Here is a 26,628-nt window from a genome sequence, read left to right on the forward strand (position 1 = left end):
AGCTTGACGTCGACGTTATCCCCTAATTTTGGATCAAAAATTGCAATAAAATTGATTGGGAATTCTCAGATATGATTCGATTCCAGACCCCTTTCTCTTCAGTCGCCATTGTTCACAAGTTTAAGCCCCAAATATGCCTCACAATTGTGATAAACGCATTTTAAACCCAACACTTGACGAGAACACATTATAGAACAGCATAAATACATAAACATGCAAACACAAATCCAGTAGCCGAGCTGTAGATACTCGGATTAGCACCTGAGAATCACTGAAACGCGATTCTTCATCAAGCACCCAGGATGCAGCTGGGAAAACCTGGGGAGTTTGTTTTTTGTAGCTAGCGGTAGCAGGTGAGTAAGTGAACGAGTTAACACTCTTGAGTACCGAAAGAGTAAAAGTCGTGAGTTTTGACCAGTTCGTTAATAACTCGCACATAGTTCATGTTAGTGACGGGAAACTCGGTTACTTTTTTTTTTTTTTACCTTTCTCATCTCTTTGAAATGAATCGGGTACTCAAGTGACTCGTCACGAGGGCATGAACAGAATCTTGTGTGAATCGGGTACTCCACTTAACTGTCACAACAAGTTCCACCGCCTCCCTCGAATTGTCCCTCGTTTATCCACGTCGTGATATGTTACCTGACTTCCTTTTTCGAATTTCGCTAGCAGTAGCAGGAGCGAGTAATTGAAGGAGTTAACACAGACGAGTACCCGTATGTCCCGATTCAGTTCAGGGCTTTAAACACATCCTTACTAGTGCATGTACGAACTCTTTTTTCGGGGGGGCGTGTGTGTAGTTCTCGCACTGTGAACCAACCAGCCTGTCGAGCGTCTGTCTTACACACACACACACACACACAGCCTCAGGCGGCTGACGGTTGCTTCACTTTCCACATTAACTGAACCACACACACACACACAAGGAGCTCCAGCGGCTGGGATCCGGAAGCTAGCACAGACCGCTGTATTGCTTCGCTCTTGCCGGTGTAGAGGTCGACTTTTCCGGGTTCCCTTTGGTCCTGAACTCGACATCTCCCCACTGGTGGAGGGAAGATAGCGTGTTCATCTTTATGACGGTAAGCTGCTTCCTTGTGTTATTTTGTTATTTCCTTGCACCCTCTTCCTGTGGGTGTGTTTGACATCAACATAAAGTACATTTTGTGGGTGTTTTAAATATTATTTACAGGGCTGAGCTGGCAAAAAGTGAGCAGACTGGCTTTAGAAATGAATGTTTATGGCTCCTCAGTGTTTGCTCCCTTTAATGAGAGAACAGATGTGACAGCAGACACAGGATCAATAATGGCAGAAAGACAATTCCTAGGGGGGGTCAGAATCAGGCTCTTCCTGGCTCAGCAAACAGCCATCAAGCTCTTTTCCTGGAGAAAATGCAACTCCTGTGCACCTTGAAGATAATGGTGTAGCTGCTTTTGACATATTGCATATATGTTAGTGGGAAGTTGACAGCCACAGAATGAAGCAATATAGGAGGATGCTGAATGTCACATCGCAAGCAACAAGTGGATGCAAATGTCTCATATGAGGTACTTGTCTGTAGGCCATGTGAGGCGCACGGTAAACACCAAGGACGTGTGACTGGGTTAACCTCAGGCTTAGGATGTGCTGATGGGAACACACGAGGAAATGTTAGTTTTAAAGCGGGCGGATCCACATTCAGAGACCTTTTAACACATCATGTGATGTGGGGAATGTCTTTGGGGGATTAGGAAGACTTGAGAATTGGAGGCACTATTTCATGCATTCCAGAGATACAGTAATGGTAATGGTTTTATTTCATTTAAACATGCATCAGATTACAATTGAGTGCATCACATAATCAGTTCACAGTTCCACATGTCCAAAAGGAGTAGGAAGAAGCAAACTTTATTTTCCCTTCATTTGTTGCAAAAAGGTTCCACAACACTGTAAAGTTCAGCAATCATAAAATACAGAGTAGAGCGCATCCCCATACATTCATGATTCAGCATTCACGGCACCACAAAACAGCAGAAAATACGTCTCGTTCAACAAAAATCATTCATTTATTAATACAGGCCATGGTAATTTCGGGGGAAAAGCTCACAATATTTACATGTTTTTTTGTCAAGCATTGTGATTTCACACACTGGCGGTCCTTGAAAGCACCATAGTTGTGTTACCGGACTTAAAAAAGCAGCAGCAGGCAGTGTGGATTATGTGGAGAAATGCCTGCTAGCCTCCAGTGCTAGCCTGATGACCAGGCTAAAGGCTACACTGTGACACTTGGTTCTCTTGGTTCTATCTATTATCTTACGTTATCAATTATTAGTGTTGAGTACCTATACATAATATCCTTTAAATGCGTATGTGGGGTCTATATTGGGCTGTAGTGTGTTGTGAGTGAACAATGGCAATTGAAGAGAGAAGTGTTTGTATCAGTGCCGAATGTACACCCTCTGCATATGTCTGAATGTTGTCATTTGCATTCATGCTGATATTGAAAATGTCTTGCAGTGATAACAAGAAGTCAAACTACTCACAACTACTACTTTCCTCCAGCCAACACATCAAATGGTTTTGGCAGATGCAGTTCCTCCAATCTTGTGTAATACAGATATCGCTGGCTAGCTCCGGAGGCTTCCTTATGGCCAGTTAAAAGCTGAACTAACTAGCCGCTTTGGCCGCTAATGGGCCTCGCTGGCAGCTGAGTCCCGGTCTGGTCTCCACGGAAACGAGTCTCATCAAAGAGGGAGGCCCCGAGCCGCATTGATTGATCAGCAGTTTGTGTAGGGGCGTGGAAGCTGTGATGAGGTCTGCTGATACAGAAGCCACTGATGGACAGATGGCCGAAAGCCACTGTAATTTGTGTGCACAAGTCGCTTCCGTTTTAATTAGGAAAAATCCAATCCCAAATACACTTTAACTTTTGTACTGCAACAGCAGATTGATTGTGGTTCATTTTACGACTGTGTTTTGGAAACTCTTCATCTTTGTAACTCTTATCACTGAAAAACTTTTAACATACTATTATAGTGGTAGCTTTTAAAGTATCACATATCCCTTTCCTCCAGTATTATAGTATTATCAGCAAAAATGAATCAATGATTCATCCATAGTCCAATTATTTTGGTATTTTTTATTTAAAGATATATAAATATCCCGATTTCAGTCTCTTAAATTTGATTTTTTTAAATGTCCTTAGTCATCCATGAAAGCAGTCCTATTATCTTTGTTTTTAGGCAAAACAAGATCTTCACACACAGCAGCTTAATAGTGATTGACATTTTTGCCTCTTTCCTGACATGTTGTGGACTGTTATGTTTATATTGATTCAAAGGGCTACATACTAAAGAAAAAACTATAATTATTAGTATATGTTATTAGTATGAACGTCTGTCTCTGCTCTTTTTTTTCAATTTTTGCTTAAAATGTTCTAAAATATTTCAATCTTCTTCTTACAATTTTTGTAATATTGTAACTTTATCCCTGTCATATTTAGATTTTCTCCCATAGTATTCTAACTTTTACAACATATTCTTTTCTTTGATATTTCAGCTCTTTGCTACTAAAATTATTTTTCCTGAGTTTATTCTGATAAAAAAAAAATTTTTTCCAATAATATTTTGACTTTATTTTCATAAAATTCCAGCAGTTTCTTTAAGTTCCCCCGCTCATTTCAACGTTCTTCGTGTAAATTTTCTATTACCTATTTAATCCCATAATATTTTGACTTTATTCTTGCAACATTACAAACATTTTCCGTGACCGCATTTTCCAAAAATTACAAATTAATTAATTATTTTGTCATAATATTACACCTTATAAAACTCATAATATGACAAATGTTATTCTCATAAAATTACTTTTTTTAATCTTGGTATTTTTGGAAATATTGTGTTTTGTTAAGTTTCATTTTGGAATGTGGAATGAGCAATTTAAAAAATAAATAAAAGCAGCCACGGTGCCCCAAAAGGCCCCCTGGTCGCACTTTGGGCACCCCTGGTCTAGGACCTAACCGATGACTCACTTAATCAAGCCAACATGCAAAATAAAAACAATGCTAAAAACAATTAAACTGCAGTAACTTAAGCTGAGCTGGTCCACCAGTATTATAGACTACCTTACTGTGGTATATGTATGATTTATTGTTACTTTAAAGACTATATGAACATTATAAATGGAAGATATCAGCACCTATTACTCATAGATTGTTATTACTCATATGGATTTGTGGATCCTCACAGCAGAAATGATTTTACCTTCTGTTTAAATTTTTGTCTCTTCCCTCTCTAGATGGCGTCAAGTGAGTCGCGGCTCCAACAGCCACCATCCCAGAAGGATGCGGCTGACCAGAACTTTGACTACATGTTCAAGCTGCTCATCATTGGCAACAGCAGCGTGGGCAAAACCTCCTTCTTGTTCCGATACGCGGACGACTCCTTCACTTCGGCTTTTGTCAGCACCGTGGGCATTGACTTCAAGGTCAAGACCGTCTTCCGTAATGACAAAAGGATCAAACTGCAGATCTGGGTAAGGGTTTTCTTCTTCTCTTTTGTAAAATGCAATAGAACACATGCACATCTGGGCTAATATTGTTGTTTTTTTAACTCATGAGCCATGCATTTTCTTTACACCAGAAGCTTTAAAGTCAACATTTTTAGGACTTGTTGTGCAAAAAAAACACGACTTCCTCATTTTAGACAGAGCCTTATTTTGCATCTTGATAGCACATTAATAAAAACCTGAGTCATGTCACTTTTTTAAGCAGCAATCCTCTCTTGTTTATGTAGAAAGGACATATAATAAATTGGAGTAAATATGCTCGATTCAACACAATGCTAATTTCCATCCAATGTAACTGGTCTGAAACGTTAGCTAAGTTGGCGAAAAAACTTTCGAAGAAGAATAGCCAGTGAAAGCTACAGTAGCGAGGTCAGCTTAGTTTACTGGTGCATGCTAATACCGCTGTGTGCTCAAACTCTATGAGTTGTGCCTTAGTGCTTGCTAACTCATTGGCTACCAAAAACATATGTAATGTGTCTTTTAGTTTTTTTTGCGCAAGAGGCAAAAAGAGGCGATGATGCAACTGCACAACAGAAGAGATCATGTGTGGTGCAGTTTTAAGCTGCAAAAACATGCCTTTCATAAGAGCTCGACACGCATTTTTCCCATTTAATGGAGCGATCCACGGCAACCAGGAAGTGAAAAAGCATGGAGCCGTGTAGCACGCACAAGGGAAATTTTCATGCAAACGCGTACACATACACAGTTCAGGTCCAAATGTGAAAATTATAAATAGTTCATGGTGTTATTTTCATTTAAAACACCAATTTTTTGTGTTGTTCATGGTGTGGCATAGTTGTTAAAGGGGACCTAACTACCTATAAATGTAGTTAAAATGTTGTATTCTCATGTTAAATAATGTCAAAGTCTCAGATAATGAGATTTGGGCATTTGGAAGTGAGCCCTGAAAGAAGTTTAAGATGGCTCAAAACGCTCGGTTTTAAAAGGCGGGGTAAAACTACGCCTTTGTGATGTCACAGAGGGCGGACTTCCTTATATGGTTCATAGTTAGGAAGCATTTTGGGCGTGTGACCAATCACAACAGAGTGGGCATGGTAGGAAACACAAATGAAAGGAATAGGTGCAGATTCTGGAAGATCTAAAATGTTTTCTGTACGGGTTATTGTGTGTAGCTGCTCTATAGGAGTCCACAGCTCAATACAAAGGGTTGAAAATGAGCATAATAGGTCAAATTTAAGGTATTTGGTTAGTGAAGTGAAAGTTATGCTTGAAATATATAATTTCACCAAAAGCTGGTTTCCTCCCTTTTTTTAGTCGGGAACTGATATTTTCCTGAAACGTACCTATGTTCCACTGTTGATTACTAAAGAACGGAAAAAGGTAGAAACATTCCATTTGTCGGACCGGATTAGATTTGTATTATTTGCCCATCAAACACCATAGACAAGATATGATAATATCTTGGTATTAATGTTCAATTCCTCCCGCCCTGTTTGATATACATTGATAAGACTGCTCAAACACATGATTCACTTGAACTAACAATATGTGAGCGACTGCATTGATCCCCAGGAGTTGACCCAGACATAGATCCCACACCAAAACACACAAACACTTTCACGCTTTTGTAAAATGATGCATGGAAGGAATTGTGTAAAACGGTTGTATTACCGTATGTGCGTGTCAGGTAAATGCAGTATGGAGGATTTCTGAGAATGTGGGCTTACTTGTCGCCCCAGTTCTGTTCCGACTGCTGGTGCTGTTTCTTGGCACACAGGCTGGTATTTCCCTAAGTTCAGGAAGCAGAGGAAGTCTCCTATCAACATGTGCCGGAGCCATATTGAAGATGGAGTGCCACGGTAGCGTGTATTTCAAGGGAGTCAACGTGTGTACAGAGGAGTTTGCGTGCATGATCAAATCCACGCCAGCTCCCTTTCAGAGATGTCACCAGGTTTTTTGTTGATGATCCCCCCCCCCGCCAGCTGCTAGCCAACCGCTTTGTGCATCACGGAAACATGCTAGACTGATAATGCGCCACATGGCCCTTCTGCACCGGGGAGTCATGTACAAGTGCATGTACACACTGTGTGCACACTGTGTTTACATCCTTTCTCTCTGGCGTGGAGATGTGTGTTCTGATCTCTGCGCAAACACACACCTTTCACACACACAGCACACACTGCACATACACTCACTGACCACAGCAGCAACAGTAGCAGTGTTTCCCATTCATTCATTCATTCACTCATGAACACATTATAATGGAGCTTGTCGTTTCAACTCCGTACACTAGATGGCATCGTAACGCTGCTTCTTAACATACCTCATACACACCAGAGAATGTTACAGTGTTGCTAATTTACCATCTTCACACCGAGGGGACGGACATGTTTTCATGTGTTTCATGGGTTGTGCAAAGTGTGACCCTGGGGCCATTTGAGGCTCACAAATGTTTATTTTATTGGTCTGCAGCACACTCTAAAAATAACTAGATAAGATAACTAAGATAACTAAAAGACAACAACAACAAAAACAGAAACAGTTTACAAGAATAAAGTCAGAATATGAGGAGGAAAAGATAATGTAGGTTTAATAAGGTGTAGTAATATTATAAGGTGTAATATTATTAGGAACAAAGTAATAAAATTGTAATGTTTGGAAAATTAGGTTGGGGAAAAAGTCAAATTATCATGGAAATAGAGTTATAATATTACAAAACTAAATGTATGTTTCCCTTTTCTGTGCATTATAACACAAGAAAAAGAGTTAATATTAGCTAGGTAACAATGCACATCATTGGGACACACCTATTTCAACTATGAGACCCTCTAAGAAAACCTCTAACAACGTTGCATAGTTTATTATAAATGCTGTGATCAAGCATTAACATGTACACTGATTGATACACTTATGCTAGTTCTGTCAACAACAGAAAACTAAAAGACAACAACAACAAAAATAGAAAAAGAAGCAGTCATTTTGACAAGAATAAAGTCAAAATATGAGAAGGATAAAGGTAATGCAAGAAGGAAAAAAAACTGTCAACATTATTTTTTTTCAAAAGGTGTAATATTATGAGGAACAAATGAATCAAATTAATCTTTGGAAATTAGGTTGGGGAAAAAGTCAAAATATTATGGGAATAAAGTTAGAATATTACAAAAAGTTCAGTTTCTATGCATTATAACAAGAGAAAACAAGTTAATATGAGCTAGCTAACAATGCACGTCATTGGGACACACCTATTTAGACTATGAAGCCCTCTAAAAAAACCTCTAACAATGTTGCATGGTTTGATATACATGATGTGATCATGCATTAAAACTTACGTATGCTAGTTCTGTCAACAACACTTACAATGTCTGCTCTCCTTGGGATGGCTGTATCTTCCAGCACGTTCAAGACGTGTGCCCCAGTCCTAAGCTAAAGAATATTGATGGCAAACGAGCATCTTGTTGAGTCTTTGTAGCGAAATTGAGAGCTAGGTATCCACTCCGCCGTCTGTAAATGACACTGAAACTAGCGGTTAGCTAGTGTCGTCCTTCTGCAAATTCTAAAAATGTGATATTATTATTAATATGCTATGTATTTGAATGGTGTTTAGTGCATTTAATGTACTAATAAATGCACTTTATGTTTCAAAGTGGCCCTTCTGAATCTTTTTACTCTTTTATTGTGTTAAATATTTCATTACCGTCAGTTCAATGCTTTCAAAACAATTTTCAAGCATGAATAAGAAGCTAATAAAAAGAATATACAGTATGAAGCTACTGGGCGGTGACACTTCTCTCCCGACTGTCATGGAACATTGGTACCCCAGAATGCCCCCTGATGTTACCTGGACAACCCTCACCTCTTGACTGTGTTAGGAAACATCAGACAACACACACGCCCCTGATGCAAATGAAAGACATGTTACCAAGTAACCAACTCCATCTCAGCCTCCCCCTTTTTTTCTTTTTTGTCCATGTGCAAATACACAACATCATTTCCAACTACGGACTCACACGTTACGTGCAAACGGTTCTTCCTTGTAGTTCATAACTCGGGCTTCTTTTTCTGCTACTGTAACGTGTTTATCAGTGCAAGTTGTTGACCGTGTAAGTTAGATGTTCTGGTTTGATGAGAGCACACATGATAGTGGATGGAGCACTTATCTGAATCTGATCATTTTGTTAGACTCTGCTCTTAAACTGGGATTAGATATGAAAGCATACAACTTCCCAATACACGTAACTACAGGCATATAGAAATTGAGTGTGCAGCCAGGGGCTCGACTTAACACAAAAACACGGAAAAAAAATAAATAAATATATATAAAATATATATAATTTATATATATCCACTTAACACAAAAACACGAAAAAAAACAATATATATATATATATATATATATATTTTATTTTATTTTTTTGTTAAACAAAAAGCCAAATATATGGGCGGCACGGCGGTCTAGTGGTTAGCGCGCAGACCTCACAGCTAGGAGACCAGGGTTCAATTCCACCCTCGGGCATCTCTGTGTGGAGTTTGCATGTTCTCCCCGTGCATGCGTGGGTTTTCTCCGGGTACTCCGGTTTCCTCCCACATTCCAAAAACATGCTAGGTTAATTGGCGACTCCAAATTGTCCATAGGTATGAATGTGAGTGTGAATGGTTGTTTGTCTATATGTGCCCTGTGATTGGCTGGCGACCAGTCCAGGGTGTACCCCGCCTCTCGCCCAAAGACAGCTGGGATAGGCTCCAGCACCCCCGCGACCCTCGTGAGGAAAAAGCGGTAGCAAATGAATGAATGAATGAATGAAAAAGCCAAATATATGTATTTACGGGTAAACAAATGTAAATATTTGAATACAAAAACTGTAAAAAAGTCAAATAATGTTGTTTTATATTATATTAATCACAGTTTGCTAATTAATTTTTATTAATCACCTTAATCACAACTATGTCAGAAATATGCCCATTTTTACTGTATTTTATTGAAAGAAAGATCAATTACAACATACAAATATTCATATTAATATGCATTAACAGCTCCAAATGAACTGAAATGTTAAATCAAGCTAAAATACAGCACACATTTCCCATAGAAGAACATTTGAATCACACTTTAACTGTTTTTGAGCAATTTAAGTTCTGTGAACACACTTAAATTATAATTTCACATGAAAGAGTTACAAAATCAGTGATAAGTTGATACATTTATTGATTTTCTTTTTTATTTCGGCTTATTTAGATCACACATACACGCATAATAACTGGTGATGTTCGGAGTGTCAGTGAATGCATCTCGCGGTGGTCTCGTGAAAACAAGGAAGTGTTGTTCGGATGATGAATGGACTATGGAGACATGTTTGTGAGTGTAAGATACATATATGGGGTTGGGATTGCACCGCTGTTGATGTGTTCAGGTGAGAATAAAGTTATAAAAGAACGTCAGACTCTGTGGGGAGGCAACACTGTGAAGCCGTCATGATAATATGTCATAATCATGAAAGAAAATTAACATAATTAATAATATATTATAATAATATTTTTTGACAGCCCTAATATATAAAGGTACCCCTCCGTATCTTTTTGATTTTTTTTTTAGTGTGCAGCCCTCAGTGGAAAAAGAACAATGCAGCACAATAGCAACGGTTGAAGCAATAGTGCCCCCTTGTGGTGTAAAACAGGAGAAACCTGAAACAGTCCCATTGAATTCAAATGTCCATTTGGACAAGCATCACCGTAACCTCCTTGCTTGCTCTTATCTTATCTTATGCATAAAATGGTTGACACTGTAAGAACAGAAAAATGCCCATTTTCAATAAATGAACATTTTATTCAATCAGAATATTATGATTTCTAATGTACATTTGTGTTTGCAGGACACAGCAGGACAAGAGCGCTATCGGACGATCACCACGGCCTACTACAGAGGCGCCATGGGATTCCTGCTCATGTATGACATCACTAACCAGGATTCCTTCAGCGCCGTTCAAGACTGGTGGGTTAGCGATCAACCAGTTTACAAACATGAATGTTGCATTTAGTTACGTATGCATTTACTGCTGTTTACACACGCTTGGATTTGGATACCTGTGTGTGTGTTTTATGGCTTTGCGTGTGGATCATGCTGTCGGTTGGTGTTTTATGAGCATGTAAATGTGTTGTACAGGGCGACGCAGATTAAAACATACTCATGGGACAACGCTCAGGTGATCCTAATCGGTAATAAGTGTGACCTTGAAGATGACAGGCTCATTCCCAGAGAAGACGGCCAGCGTTTGGCAGAGGAACTTGGTATGTAAGCCTCCATAGTTGTGAATGTTGAACATGGTACTTGGATCTTTTAGTATCTCTGAGGTAGAAAACTGTTTCAGACAATGGGCGATAGATAATAAAGGATTTTTTTATTAGTTGTCATAGTATCCTGTTGTTGTTGTTGTTGTGAGGAGTTGGAGAATAGTCCTGCATGAGACCAACAGCTACATGTTTCTTGCTACTGCTGCAACATTAACAATGGTAAAACAAAACTAAACTCATCACACAACAACTTAACACCCAAAAGGTATCTGTACCAATATGACTTTCATTCATTCATTTTCTACCGCTTATCCTCACGAGGGTCGCGGGGGTGCTGAAGCCTATCCCAGCGGTCTTCAGCCAATCACAGGGCACATATAGACAAACAACCATTCACACTCACATTCATACCTATGGACAACTTTAAAAGAGAAAAACAACAATTTAAAGTTTTCCCATAATGCATTCTGTTTGAACAAAGTCTTTAATTGGAGAACAAGCAGCATAGAAAATGATGGATGGTGCTGCAATACTGTCTCTGTCCACCAGAGGGAGTCAGATGATCCCAGAGAGAGGCTGACGTCATTGCAGCACCCTAATGATTGTATGTTATTCTATTATGGGAATAAAGTAAAAATATAGGAATGACGTCAATATTATTACGAGAAGGAAGTAGAAATAGTTAAAAATATAGAAATAAGGGAGGGGCGGTTAGTAAATAGTGCAGTTTGTACAAACAATAAGCTTTTTCTATCACAAAATGAGATGCAGTTTTTCTTGACATATATATATATAATTTCTTAGAGTATTGCTTTACAAAATACCAAAGTGGTACCCTTTCATTTTTCACTTTGTAGCCTTGGGTGGAAAAAGTTTGGACACCCCTTGATGTATGTCGACGTCGACAGGGCTAACATAGACGAACGTAAACAGGGTTTGACTGTATTTCAATCTCTTTCCCCATCAGGTTTCCAGTTCTTCGAGGCCAGCGCAAAGGACAACATCAACGTCAAGCAGGTGTTCGAGCGACTCGTGGACGTCATCTGCGACAAAATGAACGAGAGCATTGAGGGAGACATAAGCTTAGTGTCCAACCACAAGAACCAAAGCCTGAAAGACTCGTCTTCCGTTAACAATGGAGGCTGTGCTTGCTAAACCTCACACACACTAAATGCCGGTAATCAACTTCTCTGTGCCTCCAACTGCGGGAATGGCTGCTCCTTTTCCTTTTCTGTTCACTGCAGCCACACCCAGCACTACGGCTGAGATAATCATCATCACTGTTAGAGACCCCAGCTCCTCCCCGTACAAGGCCCTTCCTCTTCTTTTCTTCTGAAGACTCAACCCATGTGCTCTGTGTTGGGCTGACAGTCCAATAATACAACGAAAAATTCTCTGAAAAAATTCTGCCATTATGAAAAAAATGCATTTTGATTGATATTGTCAGAGAGGTATTCAGTTAGCATCATATATAGGATAGGATGTATAATTGTACTTTGATATGTACCGCTTTATAATGACAGTACTGGAATGTCAAATATTTATCCAAGGATTAAACATAAAGAGAACTGTATCACATCGTCATTATTCACAGATGGAAAGATGTCATATGTAATGTAGTACACTGGTCACTAGGTGTCACTCATGATACACTGATGAGACAATAGCCACTGTAGGAAGTACTGCCCAGTCTTAATATATCTTATTAATGCCTTATATGTGTTATTATGTCTACTATATTGAGTAATACAAGTGTAAAGGTGATTATAGGGGTGTTATGTCATGTCTAGAGAGCTCTAATAACTTAAAAAAACACATTCATGAGTATTTTAAGCAGGTAACTACAAAAATGCCTCATTTATAAATGAGGAATTCCATATTACGGAAACGACTCTTGCATTGGCACGTATTACCGTATTTTCTCTATTGATAAATAAGTTCACCGAATTCCCGATCTCACTCCACATGATAGCAGCATATTTGTCGCTGTCACAAGCCCAGAGCACCCTCTGGTGGCTGTCAACAATAATGTTCACTCATGTTAGTCAGTATGAATTAACATTTGAAAACACGTTTCATTATTATCTATATTTTGATGTGGAAGATTTGATGTAATCTAGTTTAATTGGGACCCAATTAGCTAACGTGTTCCAAAAACACAATAAATATTGTATGTGTAACTGCAACGCTCCGGAAAATTCATTGAACCTACAAGTTGCAGATCTCTGACCAACAAAAATCAATGTTATGTGGATTTAGCTCGATTTCCTTAGACTGTTATTAGTCTTATTCATTGTGTGCTTTTGATACTTATGGCCTTTCTCTCAGGAGTCACAGAAAATTACAACACAGAGTATGTCGAGCTCTGTGAGGAAGTGGTTAAACACTGGAAAAACTGTCACATAACCAGCCGCTGGGGGAAGCATACAGTAAATCATGTGGTCAATCATATTTCTGTGTGTGAAAGGAAATGTGGCCACTTGTGTTGATATTACAAGAGCTGCATTCAGGACACACGTACAATTGCATGTACAAAGAGTTTATCAGGCATGGATTCATTAAACTCTACTGTGGATCCCCACATATCTGTGATTCAGCATTTGCTAATTTAATCAAAATAAACAATTTAATACTAACATACATGCAAAACAATAACATTTCATACAGATTTATCACCCGCAAGGCATGCTGGGAAGCCCATGCACACACTTTCCTAACAGGAAGCTATTCGGCATGTCTCGTGGGTTATAAAAGAGTATTAAATTTCACACCAAAACTACAAAAAATTAGCAGCAAAAATGGACAAATCAGCAGCAACCGAGAAACAAACAAAACACATTTTTTGCTAAATTAAGTTGCAGGCAAAAACGATATTATGGCAATAAAGTAAAAAAAAATATGAGAATAAAGTCATAATATTACGAGATTAAAGTTCGTAAATGGCAGATGTGCGTAACATTAAGGAACATCACAGTTGAACGATTGATTCAACGCTTGTTCAATCCTAACCCTTATCTGTGTCTCAGCAAATGTAAAAACACAACTGAGATTACTTTAGGTCAGTTAGAAAAAGCCATTTATAAAGTTTTGGGACTCCAGCAAACCACAGTGAGAGCCACAAATTCACAAATGGCAAGAACAGTGGTGAACCTTCCAAGGAGTGGCTGGCCAACCAAAAGAGCGCAGTGAAGACGCATTCAAGAGGTCACAAAAGACCCCACAACAACATCCAAAGAATTGCAGGCCTCACTTACATCAGTTAAGGTCAAGAGTTCCGAGAATAAAACCACTGCTGAACAAAAATAACATTAAGGCTAGTCTCAATTAACACTGCATTTCATAAAAAGAACATCATACCAACAGTAAAATATGGCGGTGGTAGTGTGATGGTCTGGGACTGTTTTGCTGCTTCAGGACCTGGAAGACATTAAAATCCTGAAGGTGACCTCAAGCTGAAACCAACTTGGGTTCTGCATCAGGACAATGATCCAAAACACACTAGCAAGTCCACCTCTGATTGGCTGAAGAAAAACCAAATGAAGACTTTGGAGTGGCCTAGTCAAAGTCCTGACCTGAATCCTATTGAGATGCTGTGGCATGACCTTAAAAAGGCGCTTCATGCTGGAAAACCCTCCAATGTGGCTAAATGACAACAAGATGAGTGGGACAAAATTCCTCCACAGCGCTGGAAGAGACTCATTGCAAGTTATCACAAACGCTTGATTGCAGTTGTTGACCAACCAGTTATTAAGTGATTTTTTTCTCCCCCTTAATAATAAAAAGTTTGTGTTCAGTTGTGTTGTCTTTGACTAATATTATTATTTTTTGGATTATCCGAAAGTGTGACAAATACGCCAAAAAAATCCCCCCAAAAAACACTTTTTCACACCACCAACTTAATCAAAACTAAAACTAGCCATGCAGTTGTTGTTGCTAAGGGTGGCCTAACCAGTTATTAGGTTTGAGTGCCATCACTTTTTCACACAGGGCCGTGTAGGTTTGCTTTAAAAGCTGCATTTTGTGTTCAGTTATGTTGTCATTGACTAACATTTAAATTAGTTTGATGGTCTGACACATTTAAGTGTGACAAAAATGTAAAAATATAAGAAATCAGGAATGGGGCAAACACTTTTCACACCATGTGGGGTGTCCATACTGTATGTCAACATTGGAGCACAAATCTAACACAGGAAATTTGCCTTTCAATGTTGTTGAAATAACGAGATGAACATGTGTTTGGGGGCCACTTTCAAGCAGGGCTTTTGTCTTTCTTGTGTTTTATCTACGGACCCAGCTATACCACAGTCGTTTCCTCACCTTCCCTTCCCTGCCGCCACTTCCCTCTGCTGGCCCTCAACTTTTCAAACTTATCTGAATTGTTAGTCCGTCGTAAAGCGCATCTTTTCTTGCATCAGTCCAGATTTGACTCATCTCTAATGATGTAAGGAGGCGCGCAGTTGCATTTGAACAGACCGGGATGGGTCGCCAACCTATCAGGGTGAAGAAACAGCCTCGTCTGCTGCGCCGATAACGGTGGTCAAACCGAAAGACAAGGCGCGTAAGCGATAAGAAACGGTTTATGTTTGCTTCTTAAGAGGGTAAACAGTGCACTGTTTGATGCACTGCATCAGTTAGAAGAATGGAGGCCAGTTGGCAAGGGAGGAGGGACTGTTGTAATGATTCTCTCCTCAATTGCCATTGTTCGCTCGGGACACAATTCAGGTTTAAATAATAATTATGCATCACACACTTATTAACTCATTCAACACCAAAGACGTTTCTATGCATTTTTATGAACCTGAACGCCTATCACAGCACACAACTATGGTGCATTCAAGGACTGTAGAACAAACTGCAAAATCTTAATGTTTGACCAAAAAAACATGATCATTGCTGTCAGCTTTCTAACAGTGGTACATACAGTCTTGTATATTTTACCTGTATTATCACCTATTTATAAATTATTATCACCTAATACTAATAATATTTTTGCAAGAAAAAAGTTTAAAAAATCTGCACATTTTTATTATATTATTGTTATTTATTAATTATTATTGTTGATATTACATTAATTATAAGAATTATTATTTTCTATTTATTAGAAATTATTATATATATATTATTATTTATCATTTTCTACCGCTTATCATTAATTTAATTTAATTTAATTTAATTTAATTTAATTTAATTTAATTTAATTTAATTTAATTTAATTTAATTTAATTTAATTTAATTTAATTTAATCATTAGCAGTAATACTATTACATGCATTTTAAGTTGTATTTATATATTGTTGAACTCTTGATTAAACCACTTTTTTTTAATTAGTTACATATAAGTTGATTTTAAAAAGTATATATATATATAGTATATTAGCTAAAACCTGTGTTTTATGGTGATTATAACCATGGTCAACAAATTAAAGGCAAAAATCATCAATACTGCAGTAAAAAGTCAATATCAGCATTGCTGGTATCGAATCGATTCCAACATTTGCAGCATCGCCCACCCTTACAGGGTTGTAAATATTTTTTTTTACATTTTCAAGCGTGCTCTGGTTCCTCCTCTTCTACTCTTCTGACTTTTAGGAGTCAGTAAACATCTCTTCACATACCTTATCGCTGAGGAGCAGCCGTCTAACCGTGTTGCTCTATCCATGGTATCTAAAGCCCAAACAGGACAACCTCCTCACCCCCCCTCTCACTCACTCAAACACACACACACACACACGTCAAGCCTGTGTGTCAGTTTGCGCTCATGTTGTGCACAACAACACTCTTCGTTTTCACGTAGAAGACAGGAGGATGACATGTGATCACCTGAGAAGATTGCTGGTACTTTCCGCCACGGTGTGCGCCATGAGGGCAACCTCCAGCGTCCGAGTTGGGCGAGATTTTGACAAGAAAGGTAAAGTTTCATTCTTAAATATGCAACTTTCAAGTGAGAGGATGAAAACGTGATTTTTGTCTGCACGCGCCACAACCGCGCAGTTTCCATCATGCTGAAAGAAGAACCAGGAACACCAAAATGCTTTGCAGAAGGCAGGAAGGACTTCACCTGCTTCTGGGAGGAGGAGGAGGAGGAGGAGGAGGAGAATGCTGGTTCTGTGGATCAGTATTCTTTCACATACAACTATCAGTAAGAATTTACTGTCTTATTCTTTATTACTGCAACCAAACGGCTGTTCATGCTTTGTGTGATTGATGATGAGCTTTTTTCCGCCAATAGCAATTTCCTGTTAGCAGTTTCCTGTTTAGTGTTTACTCTGAAAGTGGGTGCCTTTGTATCCCGGAAGCACAAACTGATCATGAAGGTGGTTGTCATTACTAGAGCCCTGGAGACATAAAATAACACTCCTATTATTCTTCGTTTATCTATTATTATGGTTTATTGTTGATATTATTACATTGATTATAATTACTATTTTGTATTTAATTATTTTGTATTTAATTATTTTGTATTTAATTGTTTTTATTTTTATTTTTATTTTTATTTTTATTTTTATTTTTATTTTTATTTTTATTTTTATTTTTATTTTTATTTTTATTTTTATTTTTATTTTTATTTTTATTCATTTTCTACCGCTTATCCTCACGAGGGTCGGGGGTGCTGGAGCCTATACCAGCTGTCTTTGGGCGAGAGGCGGGGTACACCCTGGACTGGTTGCCAGCCAATCACAGGGCATATTTTTATTTTTATTTTTATTTTTATTCATTTTCTACCGCTTTTCCTCACAAGGGTCGGGGGTGCTGGAGCCTATCCCAGCTCTCTTTGGGCGAGAGGCGGGGTACACCCTGGACTGGTTGCCAGCCAATCACAGGGCACATTTTATTTTTATTTTTATTATTTTTATTTATTTTTATTTTTAGCAGTCGCAGTCGCAGTAGCAGCAGCAGTAGCAGTAGCAGTAGCAGTAGCAGTAGCAGTAGCAGCATTTTATTTTCCACAACCATAATGTTTGCCTCAAAACTTTTTCCTATTTCCCCAACAGAAACGAAAACAGCAGCAGATGCCCACTGACGGTCCACCGGGCACACAGTGGGAAGAAGCTGATCGTCTGCCACCTGAATCAAACTCAGATGTTTGTCCAAATGGACATTGAAGTTCACCGGGAGACAAGGCTGATACACAATCGGAGCCTCCTCGTTGAGCTTGTCTGTAAGTTTTTTTTTTTTATGTGATTTTTTTATACATGTGAAAGTCTGTGGTTATATTGTTAGTGTGGGAATAATTAGTGCAGTGAAAGCTCTGAGGTGGAACATGATCCACTACAGATCTGTTGGTCTACACAGGGGTGTTGAAACCACTGATTTCTATTGACCCTACAAATATACAGTCATTTAATAAACACAATTTTACAAGAATAAAGAACAAATATTAAGGAATAAAGTGGTAATCTAACAAGAAAAAGTCTGAATTTTACTAGAATAATATTCTGATGTAAAACTTCAGTTAAATTAGTAAAGAAAAAAGTTGTAAGAAACAAACAAAACAAAATAAAGTTGTCATTTTTGGAAAATGACATAGCGGAAAAATGTAATATTAATAATTACCGCTTATCCTCATGAGGGTCGCGGGGGTGTGGAGCCTATCCCAGCTGTCTTCAGGCAAGAGGCGGGGTACACCCTGGACTGGTCGCCAGCCAATCACAGGGCACATATAGACAAACAACCATTCACACTCACATTCATACCTATGGACAATTTGGAGTCGCCAATTAACCTAGCATGTTTTTGGAATGTGGGAGGAAACCGGAGTACCAGGAGAAAACCCACGCATGCACGGGGAGAACATGCAAACTCCACACAGAGATGGCCGTGGGTGGAATTGAACTAGGGTCTCCTAGCTGTGAGGTAAATAATTTCACATTAACTTAATATTATAAGAATAAAGTAGAGTCCAATAATTATCGGCCCGATGCGATATCGGTATCAGATTTTTTTCCCGATCATGAAAACGATTAAAAAATGCTGTATCTCCACCAGAGGAGATAAGTCATGTTACACATATGGGTATCGGCTGATATCAGTAATTGAGAGTTGAGAGTAATTGAGACAATATCGGCATATCGGTTTACAGCAAAAAAGCCAATATCAGATATCCCTGCAATAAAGTCAAAATATCAAGGAAATAAAGTCATAATTACAACATTTACAAGAAGAAAAACTGAAATGGAAAGTTGGAATATTAAAACAAAAAACACAGCATAAATGAAAAAAAAAATTAAAAATTGTAAATTTACAAAAATAGTCAAAATATTAAAAAAAATAAAGAAATAAATTTGCAATTTTACAAGAATAAACTCATTTTGTCATGACAAAAATAACGTAATTTTACTAGCATATATGTGAAAAAACTGTTATTTATTGAAAGTCATAAAAAAGTTGTAATTTTGGTAATAAAGTCATAACATGATGAGAAGAACATTTATGTGGATTATTTGAAATATTTGGAAATAATTGAAAAAACAACAGAAAGTGCTGTTCATACCTCAACATGCTTTTTCACCTAAATCAAAAATCTGAGATGCATTTTTTTCCTTGAACTATACATAACCTCTTAGCATATTTATATGTTTTCCTATAAAATATCCCACTGGCCCTTGCAGCCTTCTATTTTGAGTATGTGGCCTACAAAATATTTGGACTCCAGGGAATGTCACGATGCGTCGCTAGCATAGATAGACAATCAAATATACATTATTTGTAGCAAATCATTTTCAAACTGGCGGCGCAGGCTGAGAGAGATGACGTACAATTTACAGTTATGATGTTGTTACAATGGAGGATAGCAAACGTTTATAGCTAAACTTTGTCAAATTGCTATCATTAGCTGACAACAAAGTAACCATATGCATGCTACATTGGGCGTACCTTACATACGGACATTCTCATTGCAGGAAAAGCTTGCTTGACATTCAAAGCTTTGGCGCCCTCTAGGCAGCTGGAGGACCCGTTACACACGCATTCAGTCCCTATAATGAAATAAGTGGAGCAAAAGTCAACAAACAAAAAGCAAAACTTGTAGAATTAATCTTTTGCTTGCTGAGCTGTAACATTTACTATTTTTTTTGTATGGTGTTGTTATATACGCCAGTTCTGCTGGATCCTCCCGCTAACGTGACCGTGAGCACCACTGGTGAGCAAGGTCAGCTGAATGTCAGCTGGGTGCCTCCTGCTCTCAAGTACATGGATGACAGCTTGATGTACGAGGTCTCGTATGAAACGGTAGAGAGCCACGTGACACAGGTATGATTTCTATTGACCCTACAAATATACAGTCATTTAATAAACACAGTTTTACAAGAATAAAGTACAAATATTAAGGAAAAAAGTGGTAATCTAACAAGAAAAAGTCTGAATTTTACTAGAATAATATTCTGATGTAAAACTTCAAGTAGTATAAATTTAAAATAGTAAAGAAAAAAGTTGTAAGAAACAAACAACATTTTTTGGAAAATGACATAGCGGAAAAACGTAATATTAATAATTTGAATTAAATTTAAATTAAAATATGAGTTTCTATGTCCTGATCAAACAATGACTTTGTATTTTTTGGATGGAGTTTATTACTGAGAAAGGGATTTTTTTTTTTTTTTGCAGGTAAAGGTGGTACAAGCCAGCTCCGGGGTGATTTTAAGGGGCCTACAGCCAGGCACTAAGTACAAAGCGCGGGTACGTGTAAAGCTGGATGGAATAAGCTACAACGGCTACTGGAGCATGTGGAGTGACCCCGTGTTCATGCAGACGCCACATGCAGGTCTGGACACATACTACCACATACAACATGAAGATGCAGGGGGCCACTGTGATACGTTAAAAACGTACATACCTTTAAAAGTCTACTCTATCTCCATTTCTGACCACAAATGATTCTATTTTAAACAAAGAAGACATATTGAAGATCCCCCTTCTTCAGTTTTAGTTGTGCTACTATCTTGATGATGGCAAAATAATGTGGCAATACGATGTGACCCTACGCCGACAATGCACATGCAACCCTTATCTTATGTTGTTTTTAATCTGTGCTTTTTCCAGAACTCAACATGCTCATCGTGTTACCTACGCTCGTCATGTTCTTCATCTTACTGCTGGTGTCATTCATTGTTCTACTTGTGTCCAATCGCAGGTCGGGATTTGCATACCACGAAAAAAGTATCAGTTGTTAATGTTAAGATACGTTTACCCGCTTTTATCGTTTCAGTTTTTTGATAAAGAAGATATGGCCAACTATTCCAACTCCAGATGGCAAGTTTCAAGGCCTATTTACCGATTATGGTGGAGACTTTCAGGTAAGAACAAGGCCTGGGGTCCTAGAACTATAACACAGCGCTAGTAGGAACTAAACTGCTTGTTTACAAAGGAAAACTGCAAGTAATTCACACACCCATATGTTCATTCATTCATTCATTCATTTTCTACCGCTTTTCCTCACGAGGGTCGCCAATGGTGGCCAGCCAATCACAGGACACATATAGACAAACAACCATTCACACTCACATTCATACCTATGGACAATTTGGAGTCACCAATTAACCTAGCATGTTTTTGGAATGTGGGAGGAAACCGGAGTACCCGGAGAAAACCCACGCATGCACGGGGAGAACATGCAAACTCCACACAGAGATGGCCGAGGGTGGGATTGAACCCTGGTCTCCTTGCTGTGAGGTCTGCGCGCTAACCACTCGACTGCCGTGCCGCCCCCATATGTTCTGTATATATCATTTTTTAGCCACTCTGATCAAGCCTTGGAAACCCAGAGGGAAGCTGACGTCATTGCAGCACCCTAATGAATGCATTGCTCAGACGCTATGCCTTAAAATGTTGGGTGACTGATCTTCCATTTAATTCTTGCACAGGAGTGGCTAAAGCAGACAAACGGGGGCCTGTGGTTGACCCCAGCGTTGTTCTACACAGAGGACTATCCCACATCTCTGGAGGTCCTCTCAGAGCTAAGCCTGAACCCCCCACCGCCAACTCCACCCCTGCCACCCAAAAGGTCCAGGGCTTTAGCTCTCCAATGCAGAGAGGAGGATATGCAGAAGGGTCAGGATGGGGTTCTGACAGAGAGATGGAGAACTGCGCTACACAACCACTGGGTGACGGACTGCTTGATGGCGCCGCAACAGTGCTCCCAGTCTTCTTTACTGGAGTCTCAGGATGCTTATGTCACCCTCACTGGGAACATCCACAACCAAGACCATAACACTCCTGAGGAGTCTTTGCCCCTTGAGGTGCTTTTTCCCATGAAGAAGACAGCTCTATCTGAAGCTCACTGATCTACAGTAGGTTTGTGTGGTCAAACCAGACTCTGGGCTGTGGGGTGAAACTCCAGCTTCTCTATGGAATACCGTCCAATGAGATGAGCAGATGACACTGGGAGAGAAGTTATTGATGAACCATGGTACGGGATGACTTCTGAGAACGAGACTGCACTGAAATGGATGTTCATCACTCAAACCTGCATGGCTTTGAATCAACTTGAATCCGACTAAGACTGATAAAGACACAATCAAGTCTTCAGTGATCTGTTCCAATACTTAGAAATGATCATTGCTGTTGTTCTTACTGAACACTACTATTCAGTCGATCGGTTGGCATAACCATCTGGCAACCTCGTGGAAAGAATGAAACTAAGGTCCTGGCCACAAAATGTTGTAAGAAAAATCATGTCCGCATAATGTCGAATCAGTAAATAGTCACTTCCACACAGGAATGGATGATTGGGTAAAAACGACAAACTAAAACTATAGAAGAAAGAACGAATGCACATGAGGTCCGTCACCTTCGTATAAACAAAAATGTCTACTGGGAGTCATGCCAGTTGAATTATTGGCTTTTCTGTAGCAGTAAACATCACTTCTGGTCGTTCTCAGAAAGTAGTCATTTGCTGGTCCACACGGCACCAACAAGGCGGAATAGTCAGATTTTCTTACCCTGCAAAAATACCATTTCAATGCACTGAAACAATGAAATATTTTACCGTTTTGACCTGAAAACATTTCAGTATGGACAGCCCGTGTTTCCACAGAAATTCTTTTATATTTAAGCGATCCTGTTGTTTAACTTCTGAAACGCTGGAACAGAGTGCCAACATTTAAAACGCTTCTGTGCCTTACCATCTGAAAATAGAAGAATTAAAATAAAAAGTGCAAAAGGAAAAAAAATAAAATAAAATGTACAAACCATGTCAACAATTATCGTCAATTCTCCTTATGGTTCTGGCCAATGTCACAAGTAAATGTGCAAGCCATGGCTAGTTTTAGTTTCGATTAAGTTGGTGGTGTGAAAAAGTGTTTTTTGTGGGGGTTTTGGGCGTATTTGTCACACTTACATGTTTCGAATAATCAAAAAAAATAATAATATTAGTCAAAGACAACACAACTGAACACAAAATGAAACTTTTTATTATTAAGGGAAAGAGAAGAATAATCACCTAATAACTGGTTGGGCAACAACTGCAATCGAGCATTTGTGATAACTTGCAATGAGTCTCTTTTTGTCCCACTCATCTTGTTGTCATTCAGCCACATTGGGGGGTTTTCCAGCATGAAGCGCCTTTTTAAGGTCATGCCACAGCATCTCAATAGGATTCAGGTCAGGACTTTGACTAGGCCACTCCAAAGTCTCCATTTTGTTTTTTTCCCAGCCGTTCATAGGTGGACTTGCTGGTGTGTTTTGGATCATTGTCCTACCGCAGAACCCCAGTTGGTTTCAGCTTGAGGTCACCAACAGACGGCCGGATATTCTACTTTACTCTAATTTTTTGGGAATTCATGGTACCATTGATCACAGCAAGTCTTCCAGATCCTGAAGCAGCAAAACAGCCCCAGACTACCCCACACTACCACCACCATATTTTACTGTTGGTATGATGTTTTTTTTCTTGTCAGACTAAGATTATTAATCATTCAAAACATTTGTTCATTTACAAAGTGCATTCTATTGTATGTTCAGTTGTGTTACCATTGACTAATATTTAAATGTATTTGATCATCTGAATCTGAAACGTATAAGTGTGACAAACATGCAAAAGAATACGAAATCAGGAAGACAGCAAACACCACTGTATGTTGACATCAGTCAGCCAGTCCGAGGGTTGTCAACATAAGCGGGCTCCACTGTACTAACCTCTGAATCAATCATCAATGACAAGTTTCACAATAAAGTCGAATCTTCTAAAAGTAGTTTTTAGGGCTAATTTGCAACTATAGCAAGCTATATTCTCCCAGAATCAAAGTAGCATAAAGCACATGAGCACTGTCAGCAGTTTTGCAACCCTTCATTAATAAAGTACTTGACACTTTATTGTACTAATGCCACTCAGGTTTTGATACAACAAAATGATGACAGTGTTGCATCAAACTTAAATGGAGATCATTGCAATGGCGTGAGTGAAATATTTTCCACAAATACTATTACAACTGAATAACTTAATTGACATTAAGGTCGGAAAACGTAAGGGGGTTGTCATCCTTTGTAGAGATTTAAACAGACTACATCTACAATCACTGTATTTGTAAATAACTATGTTCATTTCCAAGTTGTAGAATACAAGATGACTGTAGGCTGTACAGATCTATTTTTATTTTTGTATAGAAAGGTATTGGTGATATTTCAATGCAAAGTTACACTAATGTTTGCCTTTGGTTTGCTTCTTTTATGAAAATATGTTGTACAAACTGATGAAGAGTTCAATAAAGGCTTTGACTCCAATACTACGCTGTATTATGACATTAATGTGGATAGAATTGAAGGGAATATTAATATTTTGATGTTCCATTCCATTCATTATTACCACAAACTGCCTTTTTACTCTTTTTTTTTATTTTTTAGCTGTTGTATTTTCTTCATTTTTCTTGAAAGAGAAAGACTTGTGCATTTGTAAACGGGAAGTGCTTCACAACTCAACTCTTTTTTTAATCTCTGCAAAACATGTGTCATGTTAGGTTTATGTCGTTCTCATGTGGGTGGACGTACGGTAAGTTATGTACTAATACCTACTATAGTATAGATGTATAGATGTAGTATAGATGTAGTAAAGATGCTCAAACTAACTTAAACTCCATTAAACCATCAGGGAATATTAACAACTGCCACTCTTGAGCTAAACCTGCCTTGACCTGAGAGTCTGTGGTGCAAGGCTCATGCGTGATGCCAAGTCCAGAAAAATAAATGTGCCACACTTCCTGCTGTCCGGCTTCTGTGGCTTTGTAGCTTCTGTCTTGGTGCAGAGTACATCGTACCTCAAAGTAACGGTCAAGGGCATCAAGGACAGGATCCGAGACGGAGGAGTCGCCCTTGTCCTCTTGTGACTTATAAGAGGCGATTACGCGGCAAGGGGCTGTGGTCGGTGACTGCTGCTTAAGGACGCTTGTGAGAAAAGTAGCTGTGTCGCACAAAAGAGCTGCTAGGTGTGCAGCACAAGACTGCTCACCTGGGTGATACCCACTGTAGCGATTACATGCAAGTCCGCACAGGAAGTCCTCCAACCTGTCAACGATGACCAGTGACGGAGAAGTGGGAAAGGAGTTGTTGGACTCATGAAGGCCTGCGACTTGCTGAAGCAACTCCTCAACAGTCCTCGGATAGCAGAATCTGATTTTCTTGGAAAAATATAGTAATGAAAATAGTAATAAAAACATTAGCATTGACAAGCTGACAATGTTTACACTCACAGTGTCATTTATGTGGGCTGCATGGCGGCGAGTGGTTAGTGCGCAGACCACACAGCTAGGTGACCTGAGTTCAATTCCACCCTCAGCCATCTCTGTGTGTAGTTTGATTGTTCTCCCTGTGCATGCGTGGGTTTTCTCCGGATACTCCGGTTTCCTCCCACATTCCAAAAACATGCTAGGTTAATTGGCGACTCCAAATTGTCCATAGGTATGAATGTGAGTGTGAATGGTTGTTTGTCTATATGTGCCCTGTGATTGGCTGGCAACCAGTCCAGCGTGCACCTCTCGCCCGAAGACAGCTGGGATAGGCTCCAGCACCCCCGCGACCCTCGTGAGGATAAGCGGTAGAAAATGAATGAATGAATGAATGTAATTTATGCTGATTTACTAGTTACTGCTTTGTCTGCATTCTTATAAATTACACTGGCAAACAGCAAAATAACTAATTATTACTATAGACGGTACATATTCAGAAATTACTACCGACTTAGTATGAATGGGATGTTTTTTTTGGTTTAAAAAAGACAAATAAACGAGCAGTTTTTGGAGGGAAAAGGTTTAGGGTTCCCATTGACTTTTTAACACTTGTTCTCCCTCTCATAATGCTTTTTTTTTTACTGGTGCCATTTAATAATTTAATAACATACCTTTAGACTCTCCGGGTTTAGACTTGGTATGCATTTCTGCAGAGATGCTGGCAGGCTTTGTATCTGCTCAGGGGCGAAGAAGACTACCCTCATCCCCATCTGAGAGGCAGCTGTCACGGCCGTCAACAGCAGCAGCGAACGTCCGAGGCTTTGTTCTCCGACTATTAGGACACTGCACTGTGGAGGTGCAGGGGGAGTTACAACACGGTCCTTATTTGAGTCCGCTTGAGACATGTTTGCGAAAATATGAGTTAAAATATCTGCCATGTCTGACGCTATCGGTTCTATTTACATGTAGCACATTTGTGTTTGTGTCATTTGCTCCGTGTGAAACCAACATTAAGATGAATTAGTTCCGGCTTGTTCCGCGGGAGTACACTAGACTCATTTTAGAGATTAATGTAGGTGTTAGAATTGTATAGGAATGTTTTGATAATGTTTTTACTACAACACAATAAAAAATATAATGTAAAAAATAGTTGCTGTGGTTTTCTTAAGTACTTCCTGTTCGAGTCC

General features: G+C 39.0%; 3 protein-coding genes across 8 annotated transcripts; 2 read left to right on the forward strand and 1 right to left on the reverse strand.

Annotated features, from left to right (window-relative positions):
• Positions 1-617: 617 nt before the first annotated feature.
• rab3db (RAB3D, member RAS oncogene family, b) lies at positions 618-12,361 on the forward strand. The gene is made up of 5 exons (XM_058049760.1): positions 618-1,079; positions 4,273-4,509; positions 10,371-10,489; positions 10,661-10,785; positions 11,756-12,361. Exons 1-5 carry the CDS (start codon positions 1,074-1,076, stop codon positions 11,941-11,943), a joined length of 675 nt encoding a protein of 224 aa, XP_057905743.1. The 5' UTR covers positions 618-1,073; the 3' UTR covers positions 11,944-12,361.
• A 3,759-nt stretch (positions 12,362-16,120) lies between these two features.
• swsap1 (SWIM-type zinc finger 7 associated protein 1) lies at positions 16,121-26,425 on the reverse strand. Of its 2 annotated transcripts, XM_058049776.1 has the most exons (3): positions 26,113-26,425; positions 25,225-25,393; positions 16,121-19,762 (listed from the first exon to the last, which is right to left on the reverse strand). In XM_058049776.1, exons 1-3 carry the CDS (start codon positions 26,377-26,379, stop codon positions 19,647-19,649), a joined length of 552 nt encoding a protein of 183 aa, XP_057905759.1. In that variant the 5' UTR covers positions 26,380-26,425; the 3' UTR covers positions 16,121-19,646. The 2 variants fall into 2 exon arrangements, with proteins under 2 accessions (XP_057905759.1, XP_057905758.1); XM_058049775.1 differs by having other exon boundaries at positions 16,121-25,393.
• epor (erythropoietin receptor) lies at positions 16,382-24,597 on the forward strand. Of its 5 annotated transcripts, none has more exons than XM_058049772.1 (8): positions 16,384-16,695; positions 16,779-16,926; positions 17,780-17,946; positions 19,885-20,036; positions 20,391-20,611; positions 20,826-20,916; positions 20,992-21,079; positions 21,647-23,588. In XM_058049772.1, the coding sequence occupies exons 1-8, from the start codon at positions 16,593-16,595 to the stop codon at positions 21,991-21,993; spliced, it is 1,317 nt and encodes a 438-aa protein (XP_057905755.1). In that variant the 5' UTR covers positions 16,384-16,592; the 3' UTR covers positions 21,994-23,588. The 5 variants fall into 5 exon arrangements, with proteins under 5 accessions (XP_057905756.1, XP_057905753.1, XP_057905755.1 ...); XM_058049774.1 differs by having other exon boundaries at positions 16,386-16,695; positions 20,391-20,547; positions 23,437-24,588; XM_058049771.1 differs by having other exon boundaries at positions 16,387-16,695; positions 20,391-20,547.
• Positions 26,426-26,628: the final 203 nt, after the last annotated feature.

The sequence above is a fragment of the Doryrhamphus excisus genome, chromosome 15 (genome assembly GCF_030265055.1).
Source record: "Doryrhamphus excisus isolate RoL2022-K1 chromosome 15, RoL_Dexc_1.0, whole genome shotgun sequence".
Lineage (NCBI taxonomy): Eukaryota > Metazoa > Chordata > Actinopteri > Syngnathiformes > Syngnathidae > Doryrhamphus > Doryrhamphus excisus.

What these genes read in the sequence shown, in the direction of transcription:
- epor (XM_058049770.1), top strand. Translation starts at nt 16,593, where the DNA reads ATGACATGTGATCACCTGAGAAGATTGCTGGTACTTTCCGCCACGGTG. An exon ending in GCGAGATTTTGACAAGAAAG is followed by an intron (nt 16,696 to 16,778) that starts GTAAAGTTTCAT and finishes ACAACCGCGCAG; the next exon opens with TTTCCATCATGCTGAAAGAA. An exon ending in TCTTTCACATACAACTATCA is followed by an intron (nt 16,927 to 17,779) that starts GTAAGAATTTAC and finishes TTTCCCCAACAG; the next exon opens with AAACGAAAACAGCAGCAGAT.
- swsap1 (XM_058049775.1), bottom strand. Translation starts at nt 26,379, where the DNA reads ATGGCAGATATTTTAACTCATATTTTCGCAAACATGTCTCAAGCGGAC. An exon ending in TAAACCCGGAGAGTCTAAAG is followed by an intron (nt 25,394 to 26,112) that starts GTATGTTATTAA and finishes TATTTTTCCAAG; the next exon opens with AAAATCAGATTCTGCTATCC.
- rab3db (XM_058049760.1), top strand. An exon ending in TTCAGCGCCGTTCAAGACTG is followed by an intron (nt 10,490 to 10,660) that starts GTGGGTTAGCGA and finishes TGTGTTGTACAG; the next exon opens with GGCGACGCAGATTAAAACAT. An exon ending in GCGTTTGGCAGAGGAACTTG is followed by an intron (nt 10,786 to 11,755) that starts GTATGTAAGCCT and finishes TTTCCCCATCAG; the next exon opens with GTTTCCAGTTCTTCGAGGCC.